General features: G+C 35.2%; 1 protein-coding gene across 1 annotated transcript; it reads right to left on the bottom strand.

Moving 5' to 3' along the window:
- Positions 1-1,500: 1,500 nt before the first annotated feature.
- Positions 1,501-23,478, bottom strand: TMEM184C (transmembrane protein 184C). The gene is made up of 10 exons (XM_069493094.1): positions 22,807-23,478; positions 16,212-16,342; positions 16,077-16,113; positions 15,125-15,330; positions 8,200-8,274; positions 6,642-6,735; positions 4,636-4,748; positions 3,209-3,308; positions 2,454-2,625; positions 1,501-2,222 (listed from the first exon to the last, which is right to left on the bottom strand). The coding sequence occupies exons 1-10, from the start codon at positions 23,023-23,025 to the stop codon at positions 1,957-1,959; spliced, it is 1,413 nt and encodes a 470-aa protein (XP_069349195.1). The 5' UTR covers positions 23,026-23,478; the 3' UTR covers positions 1,501-1,956.
- Between the last annotated feature and the right edge of the window lie 2,013 nt (positions 23,479-25,491).

Here is a 25,491-nt window from a genome sequence, read left to right as displayed (position 1 = left end):
GAGAACATCCTTTTGCCATCATGTCCTTTTGTTGCCCTTGTCAAAAATTAGTTGACTTGTGTACATTTGGGTTTATTTCTGGGCTCTCTATTCTGTTCCACTGGACTATTTTTATGCCAGTACCCTACTGTTTTGATTACTGTACCTTTGTAACATAATTTAAAATCAGGACATGAGATGTTTCTACCTTTTCTTTTTCCTCAGAATTGTTTTGGCTCTTCAGGGTCTTTTATGATTCCATATGAATTTTAGGATTATTTTTTCTATTTCTGTAAAGAATGCCATTAAGATTTTGATAGGGACTGCATAGAATCTGTAAATTGCTTGGATAGTATGGACATTTTAACAATATGCTTCTGATCCACGAGCATAGGATATCTTTCCATTTGTGTCTTCAATTTCTTTGATCAATGTTTTATAGTTTTCATGGCACAGATCTTTCACTTCTTTGGTTAAATTTATTCCTAAGTATTTTTTTTGATACTATTATAAATGGAATTATTTTGAGATTCTTCTGTTAGGTCATTCATTATTTGTGTATAAAAATTTTGTATCCTGCAACTTTACTGAACTCATTTATTAGTTCTAATAGTTTTTTTGTAAACTTTTACATATAGCCCAGCTTTACTTTTTTTTTTTTTTTTTTTTTTGAGACAGAGTCTCACTCTGTTGCCTGGGCTAGAGAGAGTGCCGTGGCGTCAGCCTAGCTCACAGCAACCTCAAACTCCTGAGCTCAAGCGATCCTCCTGTCTCAGCCTCCCGAGTAGCTGGGACTACAGGCATGCACCACCATGCCCGGCTAATTTTTTCTATATATATTTTTAGCTGTCCATATAATTTCTTTCTATTTTTAGTAGAGATGGGGTCTCGCTCTTGCTCAGGCTGGTCTCGAACTCCTGAGCTCAAACGATCCGCCCACCTCGGCCTCCCAGAGTGCTAGGATTACAGGCGTGAGCCACCACGCCCGGCCCCAGCTTTACTTTTAATAGAAATGTTTAATATATAATAGTGGACAGAATAAAGACTTTGTACCATAATTACTATGAACCAGTATACTTACACACACACCCACATGAGTGTGTATATAAATATATAAAACAAAGGCTTTCAGAAATAGTACTTACACTTTTTGCAACATACTATGGTACTTTCTGTATTTTGTTTTCATTATACAATGTTAAATATAAGCTAATGGGCTGTGATTAGCAATTACAAAAACCCCATCCTAAGTAATAAATTTTCCCCAAGTAGCACCTATATGTCTTCTGATAATGGTTTAGTGAATAATTAAGACCACTCAGCTGAGATTTACATTTGCTGCCACCTTTAATAGCTCTGAGGAAAAGTATTAATAGTAATTTTTTTTGACTTCTCTTTTGCTGTGCCTCTTATCAACAAATTTTTGTTAAAACATTAAGGGTTTGGGTTTATGTTTAAAGAATGAGAGACATAAAAAGTTACAGAAAATAAATGATAAATTCTTATTTATTGAAAGACATTCAGCTGAGAAATAGAGAAATAATTGTTAGGTAAGTTTGTATGGCACATGATTATGATTAAGTTCCACTAATTCATATTTCTGTATTATGCTTTCTGTTAATTCCAGAGCATAATATTCATGCAGCAGTGGTAGGAAGTACTGATTTTTTTTTTAATGTCCATCCTCTTGATAAAGCAGTGTAACATCAGCATCATTTAGTTGAAGTCATTTTCTACCATTTGAGTATGTGATACTCTAATGTTAAGAAATCAAGTCTAAGCCTAGGAAATTTAGACTGATTATTTTTGATATACAAAACTTACATATATAAACCCAGTCATTGTACCTGGTTTTCACCTGTTTTTGTGTCAAAATTTTCCATAATTTATGGTTTGTCCCACGCACAAAATCCTGAGCCATGGGATACCAGGTAATAATATAATACGGTAGTAGCACAGTTTGCTTTTGCACACTGTTCATGAGTCCACGGATTTATCTGAAGCTTCTTTTTTTTCTCCTGTAGTATCATTAAATATTTCATCAGGTATCTTAGCTGTAGTGGGTGTAGTCTGGGGAGTCACAGTGTGTCCAAACCCTTGGTAGTGACCCACGGGTGAAGGTGGCATAGAAGAGGCAATGGAAATTGCATCTTGTGATGATGATGATAACAAGCTTGTATGTTCATTTTGATCTTGATCCTCGGGAAACAACTTTTTCCTAGGATGTCCCCTGACTGTCCGTCCTTTAGAGTAATATAAAGGTTTCCATGTTAGTCAAAAGTTATTTTCATCATTATAAACTTACCATTCTAAAAATAAGTGCCCCACTTCCATCTCATCCCCCAAATTTGATAAGCTTGTACTGTGGTACTGCTTTAAATAGTCTTTTTTTATCTTAAATAGCTACTAAATTGCCCTAGTATGAGAAATTCAATAACCTACCTATTTGGATGAATTAAATGGCTACTACTTACCAACATGCCTTACTTGTTCAGAAATATCATCTCTAATATCTGAAACATCCCACATGGCAAGAAAGGAATCAAAGCATGAGCCCTCTTCTGCTTCTTGGACATACGGTTTGTATGAGAAAGTGTAGTGATGAGCAATAGCAGCAAGGAACATCTCAATACAGATTATAAAGTCCTATAAAAACAACAACAAAAATATCAGTCATCTTTGGATTTGAATCTAATTGTGTAGAGTGCTTTCTCCAGGTACTTTTCAAAAGTCCTAAAGTAGAATGGGGGGGCATAGGCAATATATATAACCTGAACTTTTGTACCCCCATAATGAGCTGGAAAAAAAAAAAAAAAGTCCGAAAGTATAAACAGCTGTTATTTTCCTTTTCAAATTATATTCATTTTTCCATTATCTAAAATAATTATTTTTGACCTCTTCAAAAAAAGACAGAATGCCAAAATTTAAATCTATCTTGTACTACTTGAAGTATTTCTTAAGAAGCAAAGTACGCTGCATTGTCAATCCACCACCCAAGGACTTAAGAGGAGAAATGGACTAGGAATTATGAAATCCAGGTTTTATTCCCGGTTCTGCTACAAAGCAGTAATTATGGCCGGTTTCTCTAGGGTTCTCTTGTTTTCTCACCTGTAACGGGAGGCTAACAGTAGTCCTAAACCCTGCATGTTGTCAGGTTTAGTGGAGATAATAAGTAAAAATGCTTAACAAATAGTAAAGTTCTATTGAATTCAGAGATAGCACTACTTACCTGGAGTCCTGTAGCCACAGCTTCTACAGTTTGCCATTCCCATGTATGCTTTTCAGAAATAACGCCAACTTTTACCAACAAAGCAATAACTACTGCTTGCCTATATGTTAGGAAAAGGTAAACACTAAATCTATATCAAGCATAAAATGAGTAGTTTCAAAAATATGCCATTTAAAAAAGTTAAACCCCAGCTCAACCTGTGGACACCACCACCCTGCCCTCACATCATATTCCTGAAGAAACTGTATCTATATTAAATATATTAACTTGCTATATAAAGATTCATTCTTCTATAGTTACCTCAGATGAATTTTGGTTATGTATTCTCAAAACATCAATACTTGGTTTATACATCTTTTTGTGTTTTGAAAGTATGCACAAGCAATTAGATTTTAAGTTCTTCCTATACATGCACAATGCCTAACACCTACACAACATGCAGTGAAAATGAAATAAAGGACAGATACTCTAATGTTTACACATGTATGAATTATTCAGATTAGTTTTTAAAACAGTCACTTGAAACCAGACTTGTTTGACTTAACTGGAGTTACAGACAAACTCAGAAAAGGGGTCTGACTCCAAGACAGAGAGGAGTCATGCTGAGCATTTCAAGCAAATCTAGGGATACGGCCCCAGGTTAAATTTAAACAGCAAATAATGAGATAGACAAGGTTTCATACAAGAATATTCACTTCAGTGTTACTTGTACTGGTGAAAAAATTAGAAGCAACCTAGATACCAATAGATTGGCTAAAAAATTATATTCATACAACAGAACACTAAGCAAAAGAAAAAACAAAACCCCCCAAACAACAAAATTATATTTCTTTTTACTGACAAGGAACCATCCATAATATACTGAATATACTACTGAATTCCACAATAGTACGAAACTATTTCTATGGAGTTTTATATATGACATAGATGTACCAAAATGTTAATCATTCTGGATGATGGGATTTTAGGATTTTTCTTTTCCCCTTTTTGTATTTCTATCTTGTTACATTTGTTTCTAGGATGCCTATTACCTACCTCTTTACTGAACTAAGACCATGTATAGTTTTGCCTTCTATTTTAAAAAAAATATTTACTGATAAACATTTCCCCACATCATTAAATATTCTATATCATGCTTTCTTCCAAATTGTATAGTATTCTATTGTGTGACAGGACCATGATTTATTTTAATGATTCTTCTAGTACTGAGATATGTCTCAAATTATGTTCTTATAAACGTTGCAGTGACCATCTGATTATTTCTTTATGAAAATCCTAGAAGGACTAAAAGGATGAACTTTTAAAAAGGTAAGTAGAGATATTTTAGTCCTTCTTCGCATTAAGACTATTTTTTAAAATCTTCCTTTAATCAGCAGTTTTTACTGCCCTTTAGAAAATAAGAACATGTAAGAGAAAGCAACACTTACCAAAAAGAAACAAAAACCACCAGCTTTACACAAAGAAATTTGCCAAGAGGTTGGATTGGACTCAGTTCTTCTTTTAAAACTTTATAAAATAGCAGGAGACAATACATGGCAAACTAGAAACAAGATTAACAGTTAAACTTCTTCAGTAAGAGTAACTAAATATGGTAACAGAAATACTACATACCAGAGACCTGGTACAGAATGATGTTGCAGGCATATTTTTCTAGGCTTTATAATTCTATTTTTAGATTAATAACAAGATTTTATAGTTTACTGTAGATGAATATATACCATCTGAAATTTCTCAAAAGAGATGTATAACATCTTCCCTGAAAATGTTTTTAAGTGTACACTTCCCTGGGCCCCATAAAGGGAACAATAATCAAATGACTGACTGACACAATTGGAAGAAAAAGGAGGCTCTTGTTCAGCCAGAATAAAAAACATATCTATCTGTCATGGCTTTTAAACAGAAATAACCATTAACTTTATAAGGCTTTAGTACCTTACCTAGTCTATCTTATGTAACATTGTATGTACATTATTTATAAGGCAACACATTACAAAAGTACAATTTCAATAAAATTGTGACCATGAAATCTAAATGTAAAGAATCAGGAAAATAATTTTTTCCTGAGGGCAATATGCTGTTCCAGCTGAATAAGATTTAGTAACTATTTTTAGAAATTAGTGGCAGTAACCTAGTGTAGTGATGAACAGCAACAAATATTTTCCTAAAAGTTCACTTTTTCCCATTAAAATTATATGAAATACTAATTTATTTTTAGAATAGGAAAGCAGTAAAAAAAGGGTAAAGTTCTCTATAGGCTTATCATCCAACCATTCCTCTCTACACATAAGCTGGTTTTTTAACAGGCGTCATGAACTAAATAGAAAATTTTGTTGCCTAATTTTTTTTACACTTAAAGTACTTAACTTCCATATGTTTCATAAGGATTCTTATCTTTTTTTTTTTTTTTTTTTTTTTTAAAGAGACAGGGTCTCACTGTCACCCAGGCTGGAGTGCAGTGGTACCAGCATAGCTCACTGCAGCCTCCAACTCCTGGGCTCAAGTGATTCTCCTGCCTTAGTCTCCCGAGTAGCTGGGACTCCAGGTGCACACCACCACACCCAGCTAATTAAAAAAAAGTTTATTTTAGAGACAGGCCTTGACTATGTTGCACAGGCTGATCTTGAACTCCACACCTCAAGTGATTTTCCCATTTTAGCCTCCTGAGTAGCTGGGATTACAGTGTAAGCCACTGCACCTGGCCTGACCATTTCTTTAGAATACGTTCCCAGAAACAGAACTACCATTTCCAAAGAAGATGAACATGTGGAAAAGCTTTAGATACATAGACTTCTAATTTTTATTATAAAGCTCTAATACCATACATGTATGCTACTGCATCTAAATTATTATTTTGCTTAAAGCATTACCCAAAGGATTTAAATGAAATGCACATTTTTTAAGTTCACAGGATCGAATAGTAATCTTTAGAGCATTATATATTACTTTCTATTACTAGAACATCATCCATTTTTTAAAACTTGGCAATCTCAATTTTCCTTTAGTTCCAAATATGGTATCAGAGAATTTTATTCTCTGACTTTTATTGAAACTGTATACTGACAAATACCAATTTGACATTTTCTTTTACTATGTCCAGTCTATCTATATTTTTGGTATGTGTGTATACATATTTTATTTACTTAGTACTGTGCTTTTATTTATGACATACCCTCACAACTATGCAATGAGCAACAGAAATAAATCAACAAACATGATCAACAGGTCAGGGTATTAAGTCACCAAATAATTAACGAAGATATTATTATATCTTTATATATGTATAAAGATGTATATTACAGTTTTTCAAGTCTTCCTATAAATTAAATTTCAAGATCAAAAAGACACAAGCTTTATTCTAAGAAACTTTGCCTAAAAAAATTCAGAGTTACAGATACTAATTTAGTATGATTAAGAAAAATGAGTATTTACTTACCAATTGTGACATATTGTTTATTATAACCAAGTAAGTCCAAGCATTTGAAAAGCTAAAGTTCCCTTCATCATATATACCAAGCGGCTTACAGATTCTAAAAAATGGTAAAAATGAGACATCTTTATGATTAAATCAAAACATACTTTTAAAACACTGTGATGGCAATACTGAAATTTAGAAGTCAGTTTATTTGAAAGATCCCATAGATAATCACTTGACTTTGGCCATGGAGGTGGTTCAAAAATAAACATATTTTTCCAAAAATGTTTCCGTATCATTACTCCACCAACTTGAAGGAAATCCAAAATAAGACACGTAACAATGAACTAGAAAGAGTGATTGTTAAATTCAAAAACACTACGCTGCCTAATTTTGAAAAGCTTGATTGTTAAACACATAATGCCAGTCAATAACTGGAGTTATAATTTTTTCCCCTAAATTATCTTGGAGGTAAATTTTATGAAGACACAGATACCCTCAACTAAATATTATCATCAATATTCAATTATGTGCTTAACCACTTTCTAAACTGCAGAGAACCTTTATTTATAAAGCATGCCTTCATAAATAAATGAATGTCTTAATTGGCTAAATAATTATTGCCAGCTCAAAGGCAGAATAAAGACTTCTTCTTTCAGAGGTCTTTCTGTTTTTCCTCTGTGAGCATGCAGAACGTTGTAATAACTAGTATATAATATATGCAGTCTATCTGCTTTAAATTATTTGATGTCTTTAAATTTTTAGGGAATAGTTTTTCCAGGTAGCTTAATGATAACCCATTTTACCTCAATTCTAACTCTTAACAGAATATTTTAAAGAAAAATATGACTTCTTGGAGTACAGTCTCTCAATATATTCTATTTTTTTTTTTTTTTTTTTGAGACAAGATCTTCACTTTGTTGCCCGGGCTAGAGTGCCGTGGCATCAGCCTAGCTCACAGCAACCTCAAACTCCTGGCCTCAAGCAATCCTCCTGCCTCAGCCTCCCGAGTAGCTGGGACTACAGGCATGCTCCACCATGCCCAGCTAATTTTTTCTACATATTTTTAGTTGTCCGGCTAATTTCTTTCTATTTTTTTAGTAGAGACGGGGTCTTGCTCTTGCTCAGGCTGGTCTTGAACTCCTGAGCTCAAACGATCCACCCACCTGGGCCTCCCAGAGTGCTAGGATTACAGGCGTAAGCCACCGTGCCAGGCCTCTCAATATATTCTAAATTAACTATTTAGAAAATAAAACTGTGCAATCAACCTAAAGTAGCATATATTAACTTCATGCAGTAGGGTTTCTGTAAAGCTGTGTATTTGAAAAGAGAGCATTTTTTTCAAAGTGCTTTACAGTAAGCTCTAGAGAGGATGTAAATATTTAAAAGAACCTTGTCGTGATTCGATACCTATAAATGGTTGCTTTTTTATTTTAATAAAGTCTCTGTGTACTGTTTTTTACAGCAGACTAGACCTGCCTTAAACAAGTAAATTAAAAATACTTTTTTCTACTTAGTTGTTCCCACATAAAAGCAGAAATATTTAAAATAAATGGTAATATAAAATCTGTGTACTTACAAAGCAACAACGGTGGTGAATGGTCTGACAACTGTATACTGCAGTACACCTAGTTTGCACCTAAACAGCAATACTCTGCAAAAGAAAAATAATTTAGCATTTCAACTACTCATTTAAATAGCACCAGATTTCCCCAAAGCCTCCAAATTAAAATCATGTTGACTAATGATACCATACTTATATTTCCTTCAATTTAGTCATCCTAAATAGTGGTGGGAGAATAATGTGGATAGCAAACAAATTAAATAACCATTTTTGAAATTATTTAACAGCTACATCTTCTGAACGATCTCCCTTTTTGTGTACAGTCTCAAGTTCTTGAATAGGGCAACATAGAACAAAGGGTACAAAAGTGCATCCCTGTGTGTTTCTGGAAGAAAAACTGAGTAATGAATGATGTGTGTGTGTGTGTGTGTGTGTGTGTGTATGTGAACGAATATTTAGAAAGTATTGTTTACATGTAGGATTGTTTCCTTTTAAGTTTGGTATTTGGTTATCATTCTAGAGAGTATCACTGATTGGATACTCTGAAAGGACAAAACAAAGATCCTGCATTGAACAGTTTTTATTCTATCACTGGGCTCACTCAATATAAGGGGAAATTTACAAGGAGTAACAAAAAAACAAAACAAAAAAGCCCCAAAACAACAATTGCCAAAAACAGTCCTGAGAACTATGTATAAACCCTCTTAAAATTTAGACCAAGTTGCTCTGAAAGCAAATGCTTATTCATCACTTCTACCAGGAGAACTGATTGTCAAAGTTATATATTATAAGTCCCTTAATCTAAGGATTATACCTAGACTGAAAAGATAGTGAGACTGGCATACAGACGCCTTAAGGTGCTATATTACTAGGACCAAAATGTTTATTAAAAAAAGAATGTAATCAATGAAAATAAGAAAAGAAAAAGAGAAAAATGGAAGACAAAAAGATGGCAAGATTATAAGTGAACCTATTAATAATCACAAAAATGCAAACTGCTTAACCTGTTCAAGTGTGGATTGTTAGATTAGTGTAAAAAAAAACCCCATGAAACTTTTTAAAAACAAACCATATATCTAAAACATTAGGATATGAAAGGGATGGAAGTGGTAGGAATAACACAATAAAACTGACCTCATGGACATAAATATTTAATATAATACAGTAATCCACTAACACAGCATATACATTCTCTTCAAGCACACAGGTCACCTTTTAAAAACTGCTCATGAACTACAGCCCATAAAACACACCTTAGCAAATTTCAAAGGCTGTCTCATAGTACATTTTCTGACTGCAATGCAAATAAATAAGATGAAAAAGCAAACCAAAACATAATTTTGGAAATTTAAAAATGTTCCAAAATAACTTGAGTAAAGAAGAAATGTCCGTGGAAATTTAAAAACCTTGAACTGAATGCTAATGAAAATACTAAATATCAAAACCAGGGGGTTCAGGGAATGTAGTACTTGGAGGGAAATTTGTAGTCTTATATGCAGTATTAGAAAAGAATAAAGGCTATAAATTAATGAGCTAAGAATGTATAACACACTAAGAAATGAACATACAATAGTAAACCAAAGGAAATGGGAGAAAGGAAGTAAAAACAAAGCAGACATTAAAGAAATTGAAAACGAACATACTACAGAGAGAATCAACAAAGCCATAAGTCAGTTCTTGAAAAGACTAGCAAAAATCAGCAAACTTCTGATAAGATTAAGGAAAAAACAAAGATACAGTTAACATTAGAAATGTTAAAGAGGGTTCATAATGACAGATCCAAAAGGGATTAAGAAGACATACACTAATGTATGCCTATGCATTTAAAACTTTACTGTTTTAATTCCTAAAAACTATACTTTTCAAAAAACGATTCCAGAAACAATAGGGAGACTAAATACTGCTATAATTTTCCTCTCACAAAGAAAAGTCCAAGTCCAGTCTTTCAAGGTATAACATAATATGTACTCTCTTCCTGTGATATACAAATAAAAGGCAATAAGTCTTATTCAGCCAGTATAACCTAGATATGAAAACCAGACAATAAAAGAAATGAAAATTATGGTCTAATATTACTCATGAATGTAGAGGTAGGAATTCTAAATAAAATATTAACATACCAAAAAAGATGATGATACATCATAACGATTTGCATTTATCCTTAAAAATGCAAGGAGGTTTTAACATTAGAAAATCCATTAATCTAATTCACTACATTAATAGATTAAATAGGATAAACCATGATCATCTCAATAGGTATAGAAAAAGCATTTTATGAAATTTAATACTTCTTCATAATTAAAATCTCTTAAACTAGCATAAAAGGGAGCTCTTTTATAAGCTGGTAAAGAATACCTACAAAACACCTTTAGAAACATCAAATTAAACTGTGACATTTTACAATTCCCAACAGTGACAAGAATAAGAAATGTATGCTATAAGGACTAGAAAGGAAACAGATCCTTCATTTGCAGATGACTGTCTACACAAAGAACTTAAAAGGATCTACAGACTAAAAGTTTAACAAGATTTTTGGATATAAAAATCACTATGCAAAAATCAGTTGCCTTTCTACACATGGGCAGCAGTGAAACTAATTTTTTTAAAAGATGCCATTTTTAATGGAAATAAAATATATTTACAAAGTCAACAAAAGATATATAAGACTTTTATGAGAAAATTACACTTTATTGAAAGATACAAATGAAGAGCTAAATAAATGGAAAGCTAGACCATATGCATCGATAAGATTCAAAATCCATAAAGATGTCAATAAACTAAGGATTGAATTAAAGCTTTTTCAAGCAACTTGACAAGCTGTTTCTAAAATGTATATGTAAGAGCAAAAATGCAAGAAGAACCAAGACAATAATAGGGTTGGGGTACCTGCTCTTCATTTTAAGGTTATTTATTTATTTCTGGAGACAGGGTCTTGCTTCTGTTGTCCAGTCTAGAGTGCAGTGCCATCATGATAGCTCACTGTGACCTCAAACTCACGTAGCATGACGTCCAGCTAATTTTTATTATTTTTTGTAGAGACAAGGTCTCACTATGTCACTCAGGCTGGTCTCAAGCAATCCTCCCACCTGGCCTCCCAAAGTGCTAGAATTACAGGTGTGAGCCACCTTACCTGGCCCATTTTAAGGGTTATTACTAAGCTATAGTAATTAATGTATGGAATTGGTCCAGGGATAGAAAAGTTAACCAATAAAACAGAGGAAAGACCACAAACAAACCCATACATATGGAAACTTTATATATGACAGAGGTGCCAACACTGATCTGAAGGGATCAGCAGGGAGAAGGGAGAGAATGGTGCTAGGGCAGTTATCCAGTGAAATAAAATGAAATTACACTTCTACTTCACACAATATAAATTAACTCCACATGGATCTAGTGCTAAGTTTTAATGGTAAAATTCTGAAATGTTTAGGAAAAAAGCATAGGAGAATGTTTTATAATCTTGGGTTAGGGAGGATTTTTTTGAACAAGACCCAAAAAAGTACTAACTATAAGACTGATAAATTCAACTATTTTAAAATTCAAAAGACACAATGTTTATCAACAGATACAATATAAAGTGACAAAGCATGCCAAAAACTGGAGATATTTTTAACATGTCAAAGAAAGAATTAGTATCTACATGTTTAAAAATCGTCTGTAATTCCACAAGACAGATAACCCATTAAAGAATAAGAAACAAACATTTTTCAGAAAACGAAACATAAGTGACTAACAAACATGAAAAGATGCTCAACCGCATTACTAATCAGGGAAATCCAAATTAAGACCACAGTGATATGTTACTTTACACCCTCTTGATAGGCAAACATAAAGAAGTCTGCATAATACCAAATGTAGGTGAGGATGTGGTTCACCAGAACTATTCTATAATGCTGGTGGGCGAGCAATTTGGTACACTTCAGAAAACAGTTTGCCACTAACTTATGAAGTTGAACCAAACCTGTAAGACCTAGCATATTTACATGAAGGAATATACCTAGAGCAATATTTTTCAAACTGTGTTAAATTCAACTTAGTGCGCTGTAACCCAAATTTTATTTTATTTTATTTTTTATTTTTTATTTTTTTTTTTTGTTGAGACAGAGTCTCACTTTGTTGCCCAGGCTAGAGTGAGTGCCGTGGCGTCAGCTTAGCTCACAGCAACCTCAAACTCCTGGGCTTAAGCGATCCTACTGCCTCAGCCTCCAGAGTAGCTGGGACTACAGGCATGCGCCACTATGCCCGGCTAATTTTTTTCTATATAGATTTTTAGGTGTCCATATAATGTCTTTCTATTTTTAGTAGAGACGGGGTCTCGCTCAGGCTGGTCTCGAACTCCTGACCTTGAGCAATCCACCCGCCTCGGCCTCCCAGAGTGCTAGGATTACAGGCGTGAGCCACCGCGCCCGGCCCCAAATTTTAAAAACAAGAGGAAAGAATACTAAGTAACAAGGGTTAGTACTGTTTTGTGAAAACATCTACTTATCTAGAAGTGGAAGTACACTGAGTCACTAGGTAAATATATCCCCTACCACCATGAACTATCTATATGAATTAAATATTCATTAAAAGAAAATTGTGCTTATTACTTATGTTGAAGAAATCAATTTCAAAAGCGATTTAGCTTTTATCATCTACTAACTGCAAACTTGCCAGGGCATTTGTATCTTAAAATGAAAACATTATACTGAATTATCCTAAATAGCAATAACTTTATTAATTATCAGCTATATATCACCAGTTATCTATGAGAGGAAGACTGGTAACCTAAAATGTATTTATATATAACAGAATGAAAAGTTTTATTATTACTAAAACCACATTCCCACACTGCATGACTTTGGCAAACTATGTCTTTGCAAAGGTAAGAAAAACTGAGTTATAATTATGGATGCATTGCTGACTATTAGTCACATTTTTCAATCAGCAGTTGTCAGAATTCAGAAGTCTCAGGAACAAAATGAAGCCAATACAAAAAAATTTTAATATTAATAAATATAATTGTGTATATAGGAACAAATCAATTGTACAAACACAGAATATGAGAATTTTGACCAATAATATCTGAAAAAGGGTTAGGGTTTCAGCTGACCACCAGCTAATTGGGAGCCAGTCTGAAGAGGCAGCTAGAGCCTCATCTCAGGTTCTGTATTGACAGAAGAGCCCTGATCAAAGCCAAGCCACCACCATCATCATCGCCACTGCCATCATCATCATCTATAGCGGACCACTGCAATCTCTTATCTATCCCAGCTTACACCCTTGCTCACTTCCAATTCAGTCTACATAGAACATAGTAACCTTTGAAAATGATACCAGTTCTTTGCGTAATATCCTACAATGGCTTCTCACTTGACAAAGATTCTCTCATTAACCAAACTTTAGACAAGCTTCTCGAAGCCCTCTTTTCAACTAGGCTTCATCCTTGGCCTGTGAAGTCCGTCTAAGCAAAGACTCTTGCTAAGTCATTCCCCTACTCCGTTGATACCTGATCACCCTTGATAGCTGATCAAGTTCCTCATCCCCCACTCTTGATAACTAAGCCCTTGGCCTGCCTTTAGCAAAAATCCTATTAGGTCAGTTTAGCCAGGATCCCCCTAGCCCTGTTGTTTCCTCTTAAAAATTTTACATCCCCTGACCCCCTCAATCTGCTCATTAGCTATAAATCCCTATTTGTCCTTCTATTCGAAGTTGAGCACTATATCTCTCCCCTGATAACCAACCAATATTAATTTTTCGTTACTATTCTCTCTCATGGTCTCCTGTTCTTTTTCCTTCATTGTACTTCCTGAATAAGTAACTATGTATGCGTCTTCATTTAATTCCTAACTCTCCTAGCCAAACTGTAAGTTCCATGAAGTCTATGTCTGTTTTCTGCACTATGGTATATCTTTATACTGGTACATATTAGCTGCTCGATACATATTTGTCAAATGAACCCATTAGCAGCTGATTATTTTATTTTTTTAATTTTAATTTTTATTATTTAAAAATCCAGGTAGCTCCTTGTCATTTCAAGTGTGTAAGTAGAGACATTTTTCAGAATGTTGTACAAATGGTTCCATACTTCATAGGAGTTAATGCAGACACCCCTACATCTTATGTCTATACTGATTACTATACTTCCATTTACCTTGGCTTATAACTTCTACCAACCCTATCAATCAGTGGCCAAGTCCTACCGATTCTTCAGTTGCATTCTTTTTGCCTTTCTTTTCTATTCCAATCTCATCCCTCCTTTTCAACTTATCTTGCAAATGGAGTATTATAAGTTAATCTATTTCCCCATCTGTGGAGTCTTCTTCCCTTCCATGCATCCTTTATAGTATTGCAAAAATTAGTCTTTCTAAAACACAGTTTTCAAATGTTTGCTTGCTGAAAAATATCCAGTGGTTCATTTGTGACATAAATGCAATCTTAACCTCAATTTACTTTTTAAAATGAAAGTTGTAAATGACATAGGTTTTACTGTCATACACAAGTATATAATAAGGCAAGCTAACTTATATGTTATTAGTTAAACACTGCTATATGTTGCTTCCATTTCCTATCACATGCTCTTTTCCCACCTAGACTATCTTCTCCCTGAGTCTTTTAACTAGTTGTGTGCCCTTACATAAGATCTGCAGACCTTGGTTCCCTATTGTAAAAAGATTTTGATTAAATAATTAATACAGATCTTTTCCTTCAATATTTTATTTAATTTTTCTATTAGGGATGAATAATGTAAAAAAGACTAATATATATGTGGATTATGAAAATGTGTTTTATTAGCCTTTAAACTTGACTATGACCTACTTCATGGTAGGGACTCTTATACCTTTTGTCTTGCCAATAGTTCTTAAAACACACTGCCTTTTAGAGAGCTGATTGCTAATTAAAAACTCTGCTTAAATAAAACAAAAACATAAAAGAAATTAAAACCAAACATACTTACTCTCCCATAGCCCATGGTGGACAGCAACATAAAGGAGGGAAATGTTTCTGCTGGTCTTTGGCTTCAAGTATTAATACCAGATTTGGATAACGGTTAGTTAGGTAATTGGTGAGGAATCCCATAAAGTTGTAAATGACATAAGCTTCATAGCATTCTCTGCAGGTATCCACATATATTTCAATGCTGGGATATTTCAAAGCTATCCACTATGAAAAAGCACAGATGTTAAAAAGAGTTGTAGCTAAGATAAAATGAATTATCATTACAATTTATGGTACTCACAATAAGCTAATTTTTAAATTTGAGTTGTCTTGTCACATACTTACATGAGACTCTCTAAAATTTATCATTATGAGGGCTACCAGACAATCTGTGAAATGAATTTTTAGAAGTAATAAACATCTTGGATACTGGTAAACAAAAAGATAAGTGTTTGGGGGTAAATAATAAAGAGAAAAGCAAAATTCAGTACTTGAATTCTTAAATATAATCTGAAATTTTTCTTAACATGATCAGAGAAAATGCTACTAAACGTATTTCCTTTACATTTAATCAAATTAGAGCAGTCATCTACAACAAATGCATGTATATCCACTGGGAAGGTTTCTTTTTTTTAAGTTTTTATTCCACATAAAAGACTTAATAAATTAAAAAGGTGATAATGTAATTTAAAATAGTATATTCTTTAAAGGACTAAGAACTACTGATCTGAAAGTTTAAAAGATTAAGCAAAAAAAGGCATACATTTTTAAAAATTTAAAATATCACATTTCCATTTTCTATTATACTTTATATTCTTTGTCAACATTAAAAACAAGTGAATCTTTTTACTTTTCTTATTAATAAGACTCCTTATTCTCAACATACTTTCTTTACTGCAAACATTCTGTAAGTATAGTTACTATCATCAAACAGCTTCTCAGTTAATGAGATAAAAATGAAAAATACTTACACTATCTAAACTGTATATGGGTACCATCCAAAGAATCCTATTTGAAAAGCAAAACATAAATTAAAATCATCTTATGTCATATTTATGAAATAAGCCAACACAACACCAGGAGAATCAAAATATATTAAGATTTACCTTATTATTGGTTTTTGTAGTTCAGGTTGTGTATAATGCACTAAGTGTTGTAATATCACCCACAGCGAAATAGGTATAGTCAATAGCAAAAAGATTCCAGCAATAAACCAAGCCTTGGTGCGCATTCCAACCTTAAGAAACAAAATAACAGATTAGTATAAATTCTGATACTAAAGCTAAAGAGATAGAGATTAATTTATGAGAGAGAGGGAGAAAGAGAGAGAAAGAGAGAAAGACAGGGTCTCACTGTCACCCTGGCTAGAGTGCAGTGGCATCCGATAGCTCACTGCAACCTCAGACTCCTGGGTTCAAGTGATCCTCCTGCCTCAGCCTCCTGAGTAGCTGGGATTACAGGTGGACACCAGCACACCCCCCTAATTATCTCGCTCTTGCTCAGGCTGGTCTTGGACTCCTGGGCTCAAGTGATCCTCCTACCTCAGCCTCCGAAAGTGCTAGATTGTCCATGCCCAGCCAAATATTTTTATTTCTTAAATTTTCATTTATTTGATTACTAATGAAGCTTGATATTTCCCAAGTGATTAGTGGCTATTTTCCTTTCTTCTTCAACGTAAACAGCCTATTTGTGTTTTTGGGGAGGGAGAAGATGGATTTTTCCTCATGGGGTTGAGCATTTTCCTCATGGAGCCTTTTATAACAGCTCTTTATACATTAGAAATATTAACATCATGTCATTTCCCCTCAGCTTATTATGTGCCTTTTATATTTGATTATTGTGCTTGGGGATGTACAGAAGTTTTAAAATTTTCTGCAAGTCAAATCTAAAAATCTTTTTATGGTTTATTTCTTTGCTTTTATGGCTGGAAAGTTAAAAATCTACCTACATTTTCTTCAAATTTTATTGTTAAACATTTTGATAGGTAAACTCTTGCATACATGAAAACAATGAACATTTATTTGAGTGCTGAATATTTGCCTGATATCTTGCTGAATTCTTTATGTACTGCCACACTACTATCCAAATTGTGTTTCTATATACGACCCTTCTTATATACCAACAATATCAACTCAGGATATCATTATTTTAAAAAAAGCTCTAATTTCTTTTTTATATCAGTATCTGATAAATATCCTTTAAAAGCTCAATTTCTAAAAATATACTTTGAACCATCTCATCCTGTACGAGAGCTGAAGTAATCCTCTTGCTTTCTGATAAAAAAAAAAAAAACTTTATTGAATCTCTGTCCTATTTGGGGGGCCCTAGGGATTAGAATTTTATACTCACTTGTAATCCTGCCTTGAAGAGTGCGAATCTTTTTTTTTTTTTTTTTTAAAGAGGAAGTGGGCATTTATTTTTGATATTTGAGGGGTTTGAGCAGTTAACAATTAAAATAGATCTGGTGTCGGGGATGGTGGCTTACACCTGTAATCCTAGCACTTTAGGAGGCTGAGGAGTGACAATTGCTTGAGGCCAAGAGTTCAAGACCATCCTGAGCAAGAGCAAGACCCTGTCTCTACAAAAACTAGACAAAATTAGCCGGGCGAGGTGGCGTGGGCCTATAGTCCCAGCTACTTGGGAGGCTGAGGAAGGAGGATTGCTTGAACCTTAGGAGTGGGGAACCTGTGGCCTCAAAGCCCCATGTGGCCTTCCAGATCCCCAAGTGCAGCCCCTTGACCGAATCTAAACTTCACAGAACAAATATCTTTATTAAAAGTAAAAGTAAAATTTGGATTCAGTCAAAAGTCCACACTCGGCCGGACGCGGTGGCTCACGCCTGTAATCCTAGCACTCTGGGAGGCCGAGGTGGGTGGATCGCTCAAGGTCAGGAGTTCGAGACCAGCCTGAGCAAGAGTGAGACCCCGTCTCTACTAAAAAAAAATAGAAAGAAATTATCTGGCCAACTAAAATATATATAGAAAAAATTAGCCGGGCATGGTGGCGCATGCCTGTATTCCCAGCTACTCGGGAGGCTGAGGCGGTAGGATCGCTTAAGCCCAGGAGTTTGAGGTTGCTGTGAGCTAGGCTGATGCCACGGCACTCACTCTAGCCCGGGCAACAAAGTGAGACTCTGCCTCAAAAAAAAAAAAAAAAAAAAAAAAAAGTCCACACTCAAGGATCCAGAAGGCCACATGTGTCTCAAAATCAATCAATCAATCAATCGTAAGTCCATAACTCTTAGTCTCACTGTTTTAAACAAGACTTTCTTTCTTCCACCAGGGACCAAAGATTGAAGTAGTAGAAAACAAAAGTATGGAAAACAAATGTATTTCTACAATAATGAATTTTTACATTAAAATGTATAGAAAACTTGAAAAGCAAATACAAAAGTCTTGCTAAATTCTGGGAATTAATCAAAGCAGTAAATGAAAAGCAAATACATGGAGGTGAAGATTCTAAAAGGAATGTCTTAGCTAGGTGCGGTGGTGCCCACCTGTAATCCTAGCTACTTGGGAGGCTGAGGCAGGAGGATCACTTGAACCCAAGAGTTTGCAGTTACAGTGAGCAATGATTGTGCCACTGCATTCCAGCCTGGGTGACAGAGTGAGACCTTATCTCTAAAAAAAACAAACAAAACAAAAAAACCTCTAAGCCAGTTCTAGGTTCCTGGAAGCATTCTACTGTTTCACAGTTAAAATGACTTGGCTACCATTTGCATTAGCTCACCCCAAAAAGGAAATACTTAGGTATAAATCTAGTAAAATATCTATAGTATCTATATGAGGAAAACTATAAACTCTGATGAAAGAAATCAAAGAATATCTAAGTGGAGGGATAGTTCACATTTGTGGATATGATGACACAATATTGTTAAGATGTCTGCACTTTCCAGTCTGTTCTGTAGATTCAACTCAATCCCAATAAAAATGTCAACAAGAAAAAACAAATAAATAAAAGGAATGTCTGGTCACTCATTTTCCAGGGCTTTTTGCTTTGCTTAATTTCATTTAAAATTAAGTACAGCAGTGCCCCCTTATCACTGAGGGGATGTGTTCCAAGATCCTCCCACCCCCGTGACTGCCTGAAACTAGGGACAGTTCTTAAGTTTATATATGTATAAATATATTTTTTCATATATATACATACTTATAAAGTTTAATTTATAAATTAGGCACAGTAAGAGATTAACACCTAATAAAATAGAGCAATTATAACATGTACTGTAATAAAAGTTATTTAAAACTTATGAATTATTTACTTCTGGAATTTTCCACCTAATATTTTTGGACCATAGTGGACCACAGGTGACTGAAACCACGGAAAGCAAAATTTCAAGAATGATCTAAGAAACTAATAATAGCATAAGCATATTCTAGATCTTCTCTATTATAAGGCAATCATTAAGAATAGTATTGCGAAGTCATTTTAGCATCCACATTGGTTTTTATGATTGCCTTAGTTCCAAAAAGGAGAACCTGGTGGTAGACTTAAGAGAAAAATGATGTCATTGTGACTAATGAAGATTAAGCATCCTCAGTGTGCTGTAAGGAAGAAAGTTCTCTTTTAAACAATAAAAAACAAGTGACCAGAGAATTACGTCATTATATGATAGTATAGTCATGCCAAATTCAAAAAATCCTGTACCACAGAGTATTATTTTTACACTGCAAGTGTAATTTAGTTTCAGAAAAACATCATCTCTCCATATTGTCATTAATTTTAATTATTGGTTTTAATAATTGATTTTTGAGCTACATAAAAAGCTATATGCATAGGAAATTTAACCTATTTTATTTATGTACATATTTAAGTAACATTGTAATAGAATAACCCAACATTAGGTATCCATAGATATTATTACATTTACTTTACTTTTATATTTATCTCTAGATAATTTATTCAAATTTGAGACACATTGGTATAAAGATACCATTAACCTTATTCTTAAACTTATCAGGCATGAGTTGAATTGTTTTGGCCCACAAAATGAGGAGGAAGAGATAAACAGATTTTTTTTCTAAGGTAACTTGAAAGAAGAGAGGAAAGAAAAAACCCTTAAAGACAAGCGTCTAGGAGTAAGTTAACTCTCCCTTAGCCAAATGCTTCAAAACAGAAAGGGGAAACTAACAGCAGAGAGTGCTTTCTGGGCCCAATCCTCCTGAGGGGAGAGAGCAGAACTGACAGAATAGCTACTTGGCACATAAGGATGAGTGGGACAAGGTGAAAAGACTACGGAGCAATGTGTCATCATGTGTGCATTTGACCTACTTGACTTCAATTTTACATGCTCAGCCAAGAGAGTATGAGAAATAGTTTAAATAGTGAAGATGGTCATCCTGCCATTCTAATAAATGAGTATATACCCCATGGGCATGGGATGAGCTTTCAAAACTGTGAGATAATAAATTTTGGTTGTTTAAGCCACTCACTCTGCACAGGCTGCCATAAGAAAATACCAGACTATGATAAACTCCCACATTTATATCTGCAGCTGAAACCTTTCTGAGTTCTAGACTTGTATATCCAACCGCATATTTGGCATGCCCATTTGAATGTCTCTGATTAAACTAAATATCCATAATGGAACTTAATTTCTCTCAAACCTGTCCCTAATGCTCAATTTTCCATCTCAACTGGCACCACCATTTACCCAGTTGTTCAAATCAAAAAACTCAGAATCATCTTTGATTTATTCCTCGCACTGCCTCTCCTCTCCAATCCAATCTACTGCCAAGTCCTATTTGTTCACTTCCAAAGATACTTAAAATTCAGTTTTCCATCTCCACTTCTGCTGTCTTGATCTGGGGCATAAATCATCATAGTTCAGCCACTTACTACCTTTCAACTATTATAAAGAGCTTTCTAACTTCCCTTCACTTCCACGTAATTTTCTATAGCTGGTAGTCTTTTGAACTTGTGCAATAAGATCACCCTGCCTGTTAACTTCTCAGATCTTTTTTTTTTTTTTTTTTCAGTTTCCCCCATAGCATTTCTTTTTACAATTTTGGTTGCTTTTGTCTCCACCACTAAGTTCCATGAAGATAGATGCCACATTTATATCTCTGACCATATAGTATACTTGATCGTTTATTCAAGTATCAGTTATTTGCGCAGAAAGAGGGGGAAAGAAAACTGAATAAAATATGTATTGTGGTAGATCATGGTAAGTCCTATGCAGAAAAATAAAACAAGGAAGGGAATATGATGAGTTGAGGAGGGGAAGCTTGTGATTTTAAATAGGGTAGTTAAGTGACATTTGAGTAAAGACCCGAAGGATGTAAAGGAGTAAGAATAATATCTGGGGGAAGGGCATTCTATGAATGGGGAACTTTTAGTGCAAGGGCTCTAAGGAGGTAGCAAGCCTGGCATGTTTGAGCAAAGTGTGGTGGAAGCCTAGGACTTGAGTAAAGTCAGAGGGGGAATCAGGTGGGAGTGTTGTCAGATGATGTTGGGCCTTGATGGGCACAGTTAGGAATACTGGCCTTTACCCTGGGATTAGGAGTGATTGAAGAAGACACACATAATGTGACTTATGTTTTAACTGACTACTCGGGCTGGAGAACTGAGAAGAGTCCAGGCAAGACCGGTTGAGAACTTGGCTTCAGATGTCAGCAGTAGAGATTGCAGAATAAAATTTTTCTTAAAAGCTAGTGGCACTTACAAACAGTTGAAACTAACAACTAAGAGAATTCTTAAACTGGGGTGATATTATGCATACTATTAATCTTAAAAGTAGTTCCTACCTCATACTCCAAGGAAATACTTCAAAGTATGAAAACCGTATTTGTATTAAGATGTTTATAACTGAATTTTGATAGATACATTATGGGAATAACCTCAATATCTAACAATTGGGAAATATTTAATGTAGCTGAATGTTACATTATCATTGAAAATAACTATATGGACTATGCCAGTATAAAACGTCAACAAAAAATAATTTGGTGAACATAGAGAAGGAAAATGTATATTAAATATTTTGTTTATGTAAAAATCATTTCCACAATAAAGAAGGGCCTAAAATAGCCATGGTCTTGTAAAATAGTTGTTTCTCAGTAAAAGTACTTTCTGGTTTCTATTAACTTCGAATTTAAAGTTCATTATACAGTTTTTATAAAGTATATATCTTAGTTAAATATTTACCTTGGGGTCTTCCAGCTTGTGGTATTTTACTGATGTCATAATAAGAATATGACATCAAAAATTATACAAGGGACTTTTTGCAAAACCTTTGTTGGTTAAGAGCTTATTTCCAAAGTAAAAACAAAGAACAAAGTTATACCAACTACAATCCTTTAATTTAGAATGCTAGTTAAAAGCTAATAAAATTCAATACATGGGTTTCAAGATAGTTTATTTGATCTAGTTAAGTCCAATATCTGAACAGGTCAGATTTCAGGAATACAATTACCTTACTTTCAGAGAACTGATGAATACTTGCAAAACAGTGCCCTTATATTAATATATTCTATTTTCTCCACCTGGTCTTACCTCCACCTGTAGCATGCTTTGAAGAACTGTGAACAAGAAACCAGACAGGTTTATGTCCTAATACTGAGCTCATGTATCATTTCCATAGATGGTTTTCAGGATACCAAGTCTGGGTAACCAGGGTAGAAATGGGGGGAAGGGTGTGTCTTTCCCAAGTCTAGATGGGTAGAAGAAAGGGTAGAGGCCGATGCAGCTGGACCCTCTTACCTCCAGTTTCTGTAATTCCCACACGCATAAGGGAACCGCAACCACTATGGACACCAGGTAGATGACCACTGCTAAAGGTCGAATCCACTGTCTCCAGTTCCTCCAGGTACAAGTGCAAGGCATGTTTTCGGATAAATTAGCTCCGGATAGCAAGGGAAAAGAGCTCGAAGGAGACTGTAATAGGGAGCCCTGTTCTCTGGCTGTTTTGTCAATTCGCATACTACTGAGAAAGAGCTGTTGGGTGACTTTACCAAAAGCTCGAGCCGCCTCCTCGGCCGGCGCTGTGCTTTTTGTTGCTGTTGCTGCTGCTGCAACTGCGGCCTCTCAGGTTGCTACCGGGAAGCAGTGCGGGCAGCATCCTTTCTTCCCCACCCAGCATCTACCCGGTTTTACTGTGGTGGGATCTCCGGCGGAGCCGCTCCCTCACCTGGGGATCACCCTGAGCTCTGCCTGCACCATGGCCTCGACAGCGGCGCCGACCAGGACCGGCCTCTAGGGACCCAGCACACTCCAGTTCTGCCCTACAGCTGCCTGCCCGCTTGCTCTTTTCTTTGGGGTTCGCGGTTCCTCCTTCCAACCCTAGCCGGTGTCTCTTCGCCTGATTCTGCTGGGTAGACCAGGCCCCAAGATTTCCTCACTCCCTCGCACGGGACATCCCCTACGGCGGAACCCAAGGCCAAACCAGGACTTTCTGCTGTTTTCCGCTTCCGCCTCTGCTGTCTGAGGCAGGCGATTCGTCGTCAGCGCCAAACGAGACCCGCCCCATCCGGCTGGCTTTACACTCTCTGATTGGTCATTTGCGGGGGCGGGGCTGTAGGATTGCGTACCAAGGTTTGAAGGAGGAGGTGGATGCAAGGTGGTGTAGTTGCTGCCAGGTGGTCCAGTGGCCCATGAGGATGATTCTGCAAGCTGCAGGAATTATTTGAAGACGCTTGAGGAATACTGGCTACATTCTTCTGCTGACCCTATTCCAGCTCAAACAAAGCTTGGGTAAGGGGCAGCTACTTTAGAGTCGAACTGGAAGAGAGAAGGCCTCTCCAGGAGTAGGTAGGGAAGCCAGTTGGAATAAGACAGAGAATGGGAAACGTCCGCCCAGTTTTCTGTCAGTTGCTAAAATCTAGGGGGTAGGCGGCTTAGTTATTTCTGGATCCTACAGAAGGATCATTCTAAAGGTTTAATTTTAGAAACAAGCACAAATACAGAATCTGCTTTCTACATTTGGAAATTGTATTAAATACACTCATTTAAGTTTCAAAAGGTTGACATTCCAGCTGACAAAGGAATATAAGGAATTTTATATACTTAAAGCTTTTAGCTAAAGCTATAGAGCAAACAAAATGGCATTTGGGATCCTACAGTCTCTACTCCTCAATGAGATATACCAATGTGTTTGATATTATAATTGTCATTTTCGGAGGTACAGGCACTATATTATATGAGTTGTTTTGCACAAAAAAACCTGAGAGATAGGCAGTTTTCTATTTCATGGGTGAGAAGGTTTCAAGTAGTTAAACTTCACTGAGCTAGTAAGTGGTAGTGCTGGGATGCTAACCTTGGTTTCTCTGACTCCAAAGGGCATTATATTTAAACATTTGACTTGTCAGTACCTGCCATCCTGGGAATTTCTGCCTAATGCCCATATGAACAAGAAGGCCTGTAATATTGAGTACACCTAGCCCAGAATTCTCACAGAGACTTCGAGGGACTATTATAAGTATCTTTTCCAGTGTCATCTGTCCTATCCAAAGACTGGAGCTTGACTTCTGCAGCTGTCTTCCCAATCTTTAACATGTCCATTTTACATCCTGACCTCTTTTTAATACAAACTGCTTTCTGAAAGGGGAAATAGGCCTTTGTTTGTTCTTCCTAAGCTAACTTACAAAATTGAAATAGTTGTTTTTTAAAAAATTTCCTGATCATTAAGTTAACGATCAGAATCTGTTGTTAAAGTTCAGAAAATAGAAGAATAATGAAGAGAAAGTTAACTGTACTGTACAACCAAGTATAACTACTCTTTACTTCTTTTGGTACACAGTATAGGCTTCCTTGGATAGGATGTAGGCATAGATTGTGCTTTCAGTCACAGTATTTTTGCCACCTATAATAATCTTCTCCATTCTTTCTGATGGACAACACTTTTCCACCTAATTTGTTAAAACTTCCTTTATTTTCCCTCCATATATTCTTACAGCACTTATGTTGTGTTATATTTGTCTACTTGTTTGTCTTTTTTACACTGTGAGTTCCTAGGAGCAAGCTAAAATTCTAGAATCATTATAAAAAAGCAAAGGAGAGAAGAGACTAGACTGTCAAATGCACAAATGATTTCACACTCCAGTTTGTGAACTGGGGTTCATCTATGGTGACCTTTCTTCAGATCAGCAGAGAAATGAAAAAAAAAAAAAAAAATACACGTTGAACATGCCAAATCTGAAAATCTGAAATCTGAAATATTCCAAAATCTGAAACTTTTTGAACACTGATATTATGCTCAAAGGAAATGCTCATTGGAGCATTTTGAGTTTGGGATGTTCAACCAGTAAGTATATTCCAAAATCTGAAAAAATCTGAAACACTTCTGGTTCCAAGCATTTCAAATAAGGGATACTGAATCTGTACGTATGTGTTTGTGCGTGTGTATGTGCGTGTGTATGTATTTATACATATATAAAATAAGTTTTTAAT

The sequence above is a fragment of the Eulemur rufifrons genome, chromosome 18 (assembly GCF_041146395.1).
Source record: "Eulemur rufifrons isolate Redbay chromosome 18, OSU_ERuf_1, whole genome shotgun sequence".
In the NCBI taxonomy this organism is placed as follows: domain Eukaryota; kingdom Metazoa; phylum Chordata; class Mammalia; order Primates; family Lemuridae; genus Eulemur; species Eulemur rufifrons.
The sequence above is the reverse complement of the archived record's forward strand: the minus strand, read 5'-3'. Positions and strand labels throughout refer to the sequence as shown.